The 11,191-nt window shown below is 36.5% G+C and overlaps 1 protein-coding gene across 6 annotated transcripts in view; it reads right to left on the bottom strand.

Moving 5' to 3' along the window:
• Positions 1-3,218: 3,218 nt before the first annotated feature.
• Positions 3,219-11,191, bottom strand: part of MTDH (metadherin) — a 32,617-nt gene continuing 24,644 nt past the window's right edge. For 3 of the 6 annotated variants that reach the window (XM_051609973.1, XM_051609977.1, XM_051609974.1), the window contains 2 exons: positions 7,605-7,764; positions 3,219-6,100 (listed from right to left, as the gene is read on the bottom strand). In XM_051609973.1, the coding sequence (XP_051465933.1) occupies positions 6,030-6,100; positions 7,605-7,764 (231 nt within the window). In that variant the 3' untranslated portion in view covers positions 3,219-6,029. The remainder of the gene's footprint in view (positions 6,101-7,604; positions 7,765-11,191) is intronic. The other 3 variants (XM_051609975.1, XM_051609978.1, XM_051609976.1) reach the window with 1 other exon arrangement.

The following is an 11,191-nucleotide window of genomic DNA, read 5'->3' as shown; positions in this document are numbered from 1 at the left end:
TCAATTGACAGGTTTTTTCCCCATCAGAAAAGTAAATACTGATGGATTACATCCTTCTCTAATTCAGAAGCATCTAGACTCTATTGGTGGCTAAGAAAATGACACTTTGTTAGTATGAAGCAGCACAGCCATTGAAGGAGAACATGTGGACCTCCCAAAGTCTCAAACCAACCTCTGGCGAAAACCACCCTGCTAAATCCATGCATAATTTGATAGACAGAAAATACAACTATTAAGATGTATTTTATGCATATCACAGGAAAAACACACATATGGGAAGCCGGACAGCAGTTGTGTGGAATTATATAGTAGCTTGTGTGATCTGTTATGTTACTGCATTTGAACGATAGGGAACCCTAACTAGCCAGCTTAAGCATGGCTTTGGGGTTGTTCTGTTGCCCCTCCTGCCCCCGTAAGAAGGAAATACCTTTTCATTCAAATGTGAACACATTTTTTTATACTTAGTCTGAGATGCACTACAGAGATTTCACAGTCCCTCTGTTAAGGAATAACATACTTACAGCTCTGACTTCCCTGGCCACAGAGGAGGACTCATCACTGGGTTCTGGGTTATCTGGCAAAACAAGTGTCTGTATGAGGAACACTTAGTCTTCCAACTCATCTCCGTGAGAGCTCTACAAAGATACCTTAAAAGTGGTTTTTTGTTTGTTGCTTTCTTTTTCCCTGAGTGGATAAAGGTCTGGAAGAGAAGCTCTAAGGAAAGCATTGTGGTTCCAAAATAGTTTTGCCAATTACATTTTGATGTTGGGATACTTCAAGATTGCAGTCAGTAAGAGATCATCTCGCTGGTCATAGCTTGCCCATCAGGTCTGAATTAGCAAAGAGACAAGGAACTATAAGATGAACCAAGCATGGAAAACAAGAGTTTCAGCATGCACTAGGATCCCTGACATACCGCAGCTCCTAAGGCACGGATTATGAAGGATACATGGGAGTATCTCCTACTTCAAGCAGCCTTCTTTTCCCAGGCAAGCACAAAGCTTGACACAGGTATAACCACATTTGGGAGCCTTTGCAGAGCTGGTGTGTGCAGATCAAATGACAGAAAAAGGTGAGGAAGCTCAAAGGAACAGAGAGTGAACCGAACAGCCTGGGTAAGGTTGGCCTTTGTAAAGCAATTATTTCGGCTTCCAAGGCAATGAAGAAAAGTTTAAGGAAATACCTCGTAATGGGAAATCCATCACAGCTGCTCTTTAGCAAAACTAAAACTGGAAAGCTAATTAATCTGAGCAATAAATGTCATCAAATCAGGAAGTTAACTCTTGCAGCCTATCTAGAATCCAGCCTGTGGGTCTTTGTAAATGGCAATGACAGCTTCAGCATTGTTTCCCTGCCCCCTTCAGAAAGGTGCCTTGTTTTTAGTTACCAGAGACTATAAACCAGGAAGGGCCATCAAATGGACTTCATATACAATTGCACTCTGCTCATGTAAGGACTGGATCTGCATCAGAGGTCTGAACTTCCAATGACAGCAACTTCTTGAGAAAACTCATTCTGTAGAAATTTCAGACATGGCTGCCCACGTGTATGAGTGAAAATGCAAAGTTGCCCATCTTTCTCATAATGCTTTCAGGGACTTCTGAGTGCAGAACCAAAGTTTGTGTATCTCCTTGGATATAAACCCAGCCACTTGGCCCCTCAACAGCATAGGGACCATCAGCTGATAGCTAGCTGGCTAAGGCTCAGAAAGACACAGATCCCCAGTCCAACAAGCCTCTTCAAAAAACACATTGAAGCCTGGCTGTCCATGAGTGAGTCCAAGTTACAGATTTACATCACAGAGGAGTTATCTCCCAGCCAGACCTTCACTTCCAGTTGGAGCTTAAGGCACAACTTTGCTTGTTACCTACATAGATAAGGGTGGTGATGGAAATAGGGAAGTCTCAGAGAACAAGCTGTGGCAGCCTTAGTCAGAATGGCCCCTGAAAACAAAGCTCTCAGTAACAAAGTATTGGGTTTATACTTCATCAGATACTTGAAATAAGGAATCACTTAACTCCAAGGAAGAGCCTATTCAACCAGCTAAGTGGAAACACTGTGTGTGTAGGAGACTTGTTAGATTCCTAAGAAACCAGGAACCATCTTGAATTAGTCTGTTTTATGAGTTCATTGTGGTGATCTGGTTCTGAGTGGCCCATGACTTACCCTCTGCCATGGACTGAATTAAAAATACTGAGCCAAGTTAAGAGGTCACTTGATGCTACAAATAGGCCAGAAAATGTACTTGCTTTGAGCTGCAGATGTTCCTAAGAATGTGGTGGTGGTGTGCTTTTTTTTAAGAGCATGGTATGAAACCCTGAAACCAGGAGTTTCATGTTAAGAGTTTTAAATGCAGTTTTATTTTCCAGAATACACCAAAATTAAAGACATCATAGTTGCAGTAAAGAAACGTGATTTTCAGTGAACCAGAACCCTTCAGCTTGGTACAACTAACGAGATATTTTAAACAGCAGAAGTTCAAGTTTCATAGACTGAAAGGGATCCAATATGGAACCTAGACAATTTTAGCAATTCTAGTGAGTTTCAGTAAGAAGAGTCTGTGACTCATTCAATAGCAACATGCTGTAGAGTATAGGAAACAAGCATTTCCCCCTCCCATGTGACAAGTTCTCCCACTTTGCTGCCAACATCCATCCCAACAGCAGTTCTGTTAGTCCTGCAGGGAATAAAACCTGTGGTGACACTGTGCTAATTAAGGTTATTGGCCACACAGTCCTTCCTGGTCCTGCCCCAAACCCAAATTCACTCAGCTGATGCTCTTTAGTTCTTAAATTAAGCAATTCACTCGGAATTTTAAAATAATTTTGGCAGTATCTTTTAAGAAGTAATTAAAAATTTCATTTTTCAGGTTGGTTCCCCCCCGTTTACAGTGGAACAATTAAGAAATCTTTCAATACAGGCCTGGCAAACTGGAACTCTGTCCTTCACTGGTTCTCAGCAGTCACCAGAAGGAGATGCACAGGTAGAAGTGGCTGCAAGAGACTTGCTTTTTTAACAACTGAAATCTTGACTGACAACCAACTGAAGTAATTTGAAGGCAGCACAATTATCATTAAGAGCAGCTGCTTAAACTGTGTATTTTGATGTCTGCACTTTTCAAAAGCCTTGTTCACAGGACAATCCCATGGCTAGGAACTATTAATAAGGCAGTTTCCAATGAGATACAATTCAGTTACAACACAACAGTAGTAGAAGTATTTCTATAAAGTTTGAAATGTTTTTAATATGTACATTCTTTCTTAGTAAATATTAAAGTAGTGCTTTTCTCTTGTACTTTTTTCTTTAGACTTCTAAAAGGGCATCAGAAATACAGTTTTCACCCCCTTCAGATCAATGCACAGTTGCTACCTTTGTAACAAGCACATATGAATTCTATACACCTTGCCCTCCCCACAAAAGAAATAAAAATATGCCATGACTATCCAATTACACATCATCACAAGTTTAAATTACGCATACAAAGAATTCCAGAGTATTAAGAAAAACCCAACATATTGGATTTATGAAACCATTCCATGCATTCAACAACAAAAAAATAAAAAATAAAAAAATGAGTAAGTTTCTTTAAATGGCGTTTTTTCTTTCTATCCAAGTACCAAAGTCTGGATTCAGTGTATCATTAAGACTAACCACTGCTTGAGTCAAAGAAACATAACAGTACATAGATAACCAAGTTTCTATTTATAGACAGTATGCTATACAGTTACTACCTCTTTCATGAATGTCAAATGAAGCAAGTTTTACTTTCTAAGATGTTGAAACTGCACATTAACAGTAAGAGGTGCTGCTAAATAGGTAACAACATTTTGAAAGGAAGGCTATGTATTTATATGATCCTGCTTAGTAGTAGCAATTAATTAGCAGGGTTCCTATTTGTTTCTTTTTCCAGAATGGCAAGCTATTTGAGAATTAGAGCTTACTAACCCAGAAAAATCACCGATTTTATCTTCAGGAGGGAAAAAAAAAAAAAAAAAATCTATGCAGTGAAAGCCCTTGGGGGCAGTCAGTCTCATTACATAAAACCTTCATATTTTCTAAAAAAGAGGCTTGTGGCACAACATACAGATTGGAAACAAGACATTTTGGACAAACATTACAAACTTGAATTTCAAAGGGTATTCTTTTTAACCTTTACTAGGAAAAGTAAAATGAAAGTATTATTTACATGCAAAGAACTCCGCATGATTTTGGAATATCCTGGTTTTGTGTTTGCCTTAAGATACTCCTTGAAAAGCTGTACTTCAGTTCTGAATTTGTTTTACATGAATGTTGACAGGTATCAGTCTCAGGCATGACTTCCTCCCAGGAAATAAATCAATACTGACAATATGCTCAATTTATTTTAACAGATCAATTTAGAGCATCACATGTTCCAGGTACACAGGGGTTAATACCTGTGCAAGTTAGAATCCATTTGTTATGAAAGCTCTCCATCAGAAAGGTGCATTTTCAGTACAATTAGAACCAGGTTAACTGTTTTCACCTTGCAATTCTGCAATTGTTGTCAAGTACAGTAAGACAGTACAAGATTGTTGATCAGTACCACGTGTTACAGCTGTTAACAATTCTCTTTGCACCACAAAACAAGAAGTCAATTATTTAAAAAAAAAAACTTGGCTCTTCTTTAACTGAATTTACTAGGTGATGTTATTAAACATCCCTATCAAACAAATTTTTTGTAAAGGCTATTTACAGTGTACATGGCTGAGCATGCACCTTACAGACACAAACACATCTGCCAGTTTGATACCATGTAATTACACAGTGCCTGAAAATGACAAGACATCTTAAACACCACTTTAATTAACAATTTCAAGCGGGAAATGGCCTTTTATTTTACAACTGCTATGCTTGCATGAATTTTTATTTTTTTATATAAAAACACTAACTCCTGTCCAGAAGTCTAGACACATTCTACATACTACAGGTTAAGGCAGTAAAAAAATGTGTTCCTGATAACTGGTCTTGACAATGTCAATTAAAGCTGTCTGAAGCCACTCCAGTTCTCCAACAGAGTTCTGAAATCCCAAACAATTTGTGAGTGAAAAAAGTTCACTTTGCTTTCTTCAGAGTTTCAGTAATAAGAAAACAGAACAGAATTGGGTATGGCAGAATAGAACTGGGTATGATAAGTTAAAAAGTGTTAAGGTAAGGGAACATTTGATTAAATTAATTCCATAGGTTTAAACGTTGAAAGGATATAGTTTTAGGTGGGAGTCTGAATCAACCAAGAACTGTAGGGAATGAAGGAGAAAATCAATTTTATGCACATGACTGCATTCTTAAAAATATACTGTTATCTTCAACAATTCAAGTAAGGTAACAGACATTATAAAAAATAACTTCATGAACCATACTCAAGTTTCAAATCACATTCTCAAACTTTTAACCCAAAGCAGTTTTATTGTGTTAACTTCATATAATAAACCATGAAGGTCTGACTGTACAAATGGTTAATGATTTGCACTTGTGATTCCTGTAAAAGCTAGCAGACTTGCTAACCACCTTACCATAAAGATACGGCAGATTATGCATTTAATCAAAGCACTTTGATTTAGGCATGAAACAAATTAAAATGGTTGACATTCTGTGCTTCTAATGCACCACTCAAAAGAGAGGCAAGAAACACCCAATGTTGTACAGACAATTATTTTTACAGAAAACCCTTCCTTGAAATTGATCTTTTATCCGCAGCTGTAGATGAGAGTATAATCTGTTGTAAACAGGGCACTGTGTTGTAAAACCAGTTTGTTTTTTTTTAAATTAAGATCTCTCTCCAAAAGTTGGATAAACAGACTCTTCAGAATGTCTTTCAAATGTAGCATGTTCTGTTTCTATATTATAGTTACTTTCCTTTGATTCCTTTTTAAAGATGTTTGTGTTCACAGCAGTTCTGTTTTAAAAACTGTTTGAAATTTATATAAAATTCTGTACATGTTCACAAATTATTGCATAAACAGCATAATCTTCATGACAGTATTCAGCAACACATGTCCATCTCAGGAAGCTCACGTTTCCCTTCGTGCTTTTTTCTTCTTTTTAACTTGTTTGGGGGATTCCCAGCTTTCTTCAGACTTTGCTAAAAACAAAATACAACTACAGTGTTAGGACTGAGAAAGTTTACACAGAACTGACTTTCAAAATCCTGGCTAGTACATCTAATATTCTAATGAAGTTATTCAGAATCATCAACCAGCATGATTTCTGAGTCTTATTTACCTGCTCGTCCCAAATAGGCTATTTTGGAGTGCATTTAATAGCAAATTTGCTAATTTCAACATACTTTTTTTACACTGAGAATACAAAAAGATGCAACACAGGTAATTTTCATTAATGTTTATACTAAGGGTTGTTTTTTTGCTAACTGAAAATAATGTACATGTGCACAACTGACATTAATTGTTCACTTTCTTCAGATTACACTATTTTTACCCATTAGGTATAAGTGGCATGTCAGAAAACGAAATTCCGTGAAGATGTGGTTACTGTGGTAAATCAGTTAATATTTCATATGCTGAACATTAGAAATGTTCTTTCAATTGCTGAGGCATGAATCAAAAGCCTTCATATTTCACAACTAGAACAAAAAGTTCTATGTTGACACACTGACTCAAAAGATTCTGTTGCTTCATTTGTTCAAAATGAAGAAGGCAATTAGTGCAGCTGAATAAGACTAATATGAAATAATCTAATTTCTTCTGCAGTCATTAACAACTGGTTTAGTACTTTTAAAACTTAGCCAGGAACTTCTTACAAAATGTCAGCATTCATTAAACTCATTAAAAAGTCTAATTCCAACAACTTTTTTTAAATTTTATTTTCAAGCAATGCCTTTCCAAATCCTATTTTTCCTTCTAATTTTCCTGTCTTACTGAACAAGTACTTCAATACAAGCACTTTTGCTGAGTATAACAGGAGATGCATTTGACACCTCTGGACACAGCATATTTTATAGAGCAGTATATCTGCAGTAGTTCAGCCTGATGTATGTGTTGTTAGGTGACAACAAAAAAGTGCATCACCCAATACCTTCCCACCCCCATATCACCAGCTGGTTTTCTTCCACAATTACTGTATTTCATGGGAGAATATGGAAAAATATGTTAATGAACTAAGTTGAGTAGTGAAAAAAGCCACCCCTGTAGATTGAAAACTGAATTGCTTGTATTTTTTTTCAAATTTCTGGTAGCTAAACATCCTGTCAACTGCTATGTTAGTACCCATCTGTTTGACTGAAGCAGGCCTTTGAAACTGTTGGCAGAACTCCTTAGTCACAGCACAGAGGGAGCTCCAGTCCTGATGGTGATGGGTACATCCAAATGTCTGTTAAAGACTGGACAAGGCTAAGACATTTTTCAGTCATTCCAGCATACGAAGCCAGTTTTTCGTCACAGTAAAAGCATGTTTGCCAAAGTACCTCAAAGAAATCTAAGATAGGGCAAGATACATACATGAAATCCCTAAGGATCTGTATGGCACTCTAAACTCAAATCTCAGGAAAAGCAATCTGACTATTTATGCTCTAGAGGAAAAATAAGTACACCCTGAATTCAGACAAATAAACTGTACCAAGAGATACTTACTCTGTGGAGGAGGCACACTGTTTTGCTTAATATTGGGACTAGAAACATCTGTCTCTTGCAGCATCTGTGGCACTTGGGAAGCGATCTTGTCAGAATCGCTCTCGGATACAATTACAGATGGCTCAGTGGAAACAGCAAGTGAAGGAGCCTCCTCAGGCTGCTTGAAAAACAGAAAAACATTTCCAGAAGTTTATTCAGTCATACAACATAAAAGACACTTATATACAGTGTTACTTTGGGAGTATATGTAGCGGCTGCTGGAAAGACAGCATTGAAAATTTAAGCCAATATTACAATTCTTTGAAATTTTAAATCAGGGCTGCAAGACTGCCATCTAGTGCCAAAACTTCTAGTTGCATACGAGTAAAATGAATCAATGAAAAAATGAAACAAAAATAAAATAATAAATAAAATAAAATTAATTCACACAAATTATTTTTTCTTAAAATACATGACATGCAAAGAAAGAAGGAATAATCTAAACACCACTAAGATCCTAAAAAGATTCTAAAATACATATTCTGAAGAGATTCAATACAGTGAAATGTATGTATTTGGCTGCAAGACAAACAAGCATGCTGTATAGGTCCAAATATGCATCTCAATAACCAAATCAAGCTTGTATTGTATTTAGAAAACATTTGCAGTCATTCCTATTAACTGCTCAAAACACTCTGTATGCTTATATTAGAATAACAGGTATCTGTGAGAGCAGTCAGAAAGCATTTCAGTGGAAACTACTGCAGGAATAACTGCCAAGGAAAAAGATAATCCTAGTTATCTTTCAATCATCTAGTCTGTTTTGAAGGTTCCCACTACAGAGACAAGATGTCACAGCAGTTCACTGTGTAGCACTTATAGGAATTAGAATACAGTAAAACAGAAGTAAAAATTCAAAAGTCATGTTGACATCCCAATAGGAAAGTCACAACATGAAAACCATACTGCCAAAATTAGGAGTGTATTAGAAAACAGCAAATCAAACAATGAACTGCAACCTTTAGGATGTTATTAAGATGTCATGGCTGTAGTTGTGCCACAATAGCCAGGACCTGGAAACTATCACAACAGAACAGTCAAGTCTACGTCCAGCCCTTACTATGGATGTAATCCTAGATAACAGTTACCAGTTTGTACTGTTTCCATCACTGCTATATAAGCATCTTGAAAATCTAGTCAGAATATACAAAAGACCAAGATGATACACTTTTTTACTTTTCTTTTTAACCAAGTCATACTGAGCAAGAAGTTGAACAGCTTTTAGAGTGTAGCAGTTGTCTAACCTTATAAGGGAGAGTTTGTAGTGCCCTTACACATAAATGGAAACAAGTTTTTCAGTAACTGTAATTGCAGTATTTCCCTTAATATACTGAAGGGACTGTAATCTTAAATATTTAAAAAAAAAAGTAAAAAAACCCTAAATCAGCACACTGGTAAAATGAACTCCCATCCTACAGGACTTCCAAGCTTGACAAATACAGTTTTGTTAGGACCCAGTCACTCTACCTGCAGGTAAAGCAACTCAATTAAGTTTTAAATGGCATACAGCTGTCTGAGGCTGACTAAATTTTTTCTAAATACTATACTTCTGTCTGAATTCTGGAGGGGAAATGGACACTGAAGCCAAACATTAAAAATTGGGAACTACTCTGCACTAGGATTTTCTGTGCTAACAACACAGTTCAGAAAGGAAACCTGAAACAATGAACAATGCCTATTTGATCATAATAATTACATGCATAATTCTACAATTTATTAATGAAGCAGTGACTTGTGAAATGGTTACAAATGAAGAATTTCCAAAGCTCCCTTTCCATTTAAAACCTGTGCCTGCTGATAAAATGCCAAAGGTTTCCACACAGCCCAATGTATCATACGGGAAAAATACCATCACCAGACAAAACCCAGAAGTGTTCAACATTCAGCTGTTTCTGGTCTTTATGAGGATATTCTTCTGGATAGTAACTTATTCGTATTCTAATATCAGTTTATTTTCCTCATATTTGGTTCTTATGTTTTGGAGCATTTGCTTGACACTAAATTAACTACCTTTGAAATGTAAGTAATTAATTTAATGCATCAGTCACAGACTGTTTCTAAAATTTTTTGGAACAGCCAAATCAAACAACATCAGAGGACATCTCTGTGTGTGAGTGAAATTACAAAAAAGACAGGTCTGACGGCAAGGAGACTTGAAGACCATCTGCACTGTTAGATACAGCCTTTCAGAACCTGTCCTTCATCAAATACAACTAACTTCTGGGGAAGTCAGCCTGTTAGCCTGTTAAGAACAGGCTTTTTTGTCTTGTGCCTCCACACAAAGTTTAATATAGACTATGTCTTGTTTCACAAAATTGCCACTAACACAGCTCTACAAAGGCATTTAAACAGATTTAAAGACTCAAAAGTAACAGGAGTGCTCACATACCCCCCAAACAGTGCACTCTCCAACAGAGCTGATGCTAAGAAAACACCTAGGAAGTTGGGTATGGTTTTAAGCACTAAGCAGTTGAGCAAAGTCTGCTGAAACTGAGCTGATATTTTGGCAGTGCTGACACCTCATGGGAAAATATAAAATTTCTAAACCATTTCTTACATCAGTTTAGATTTCTAAACAGCAAAAGCCAGCCTTTTGGGATGCACCAGCACACCTCTTCCTAGATGTCAAAACACCACCTTGACATCACAATCCAAATGTGAATTTTCTGTCCACACATTATCAACTGTGGCTTCCAACACAAAACAACATAATTGCTTGTTAAGTTTTTTTTTTAAAAAAACACACACTGCCAGGAATAAAACCACTTCCACACATCGGCAGATGTCTGGTTTTTCAGATACAGCTTCAAAAACCCCCATAAAAAACAACTTTGCTCTAGTCAGATAGAACAGGTAGCTGTTGCCAACCTTGAATAAAGGTTGAACTGAACCTAAACAAACTAGTTACAGTAAAAGCTCTATTTCAATGTAGGATATTAAGAATGAGCTAAAAATATGTCTGTGCTTTTCAAGAAACATTCTCAAGAAACACTTTCTGTACTTTGGTGACATGCAGCCTCTTGTAAAATATTTCATTCTAATAATTTATTTTAAATCTTAAGACATTGTTCTTTTTAAAACAATTCCTCAGAAATCAAGAAGTAAAACTCAATATTCTCACAGATATTCTGTGGTACCAAACTGCTGTCTAACTGGTATAGCTCACTCTATGGAACAGAAAATCAATACTGCTAGAAGTATTAAATACTTCTTCCTAGGATGTGATGCTTGTAGGGTAACAGTATCTAAAAAAGCTGCTAGTTGGAATAAGATTAAAGAGAATTTGTATTCTCAAGAATATTTAACTGTGAGCTGATATGAATAGTCAGTTTGTGAACTGTTTCAATAAGAACTTTTCAGTCATTAACATTAAGCTCAGCACAGCCACTAAAGTAAAATTTAGACTACATTTAAGCCAGAATTTACTAAGTTAGTAGCAATTAATTCTGTTACAATGAAACAGTAATATATGCTATTAATCTTCTGCTGAGACCTACTAGTTCCTCTGTTTACAGATCTCAAAGTTTTAAACTATTGCTTGAGCATTC

The sequence above is a fragment of the Apus apus genome, chromosome 2 (genome assembly GCF_020740795.1).
Source record: "Apus apus isolate bApuApu2 chromosome 2, bApuApu2.pri.cur, whole genome shotgun sequence".
Lineage (NCBI taxonomy): Eukaryota > Metazoa > Chordata > Aves > Apodiformes > Apodidae > Apus > Apus apus.
Note: the sequence above shows the minus strand (reverse complement) of the source record. Positions and strands in the feature narration are given on the sequence as shown.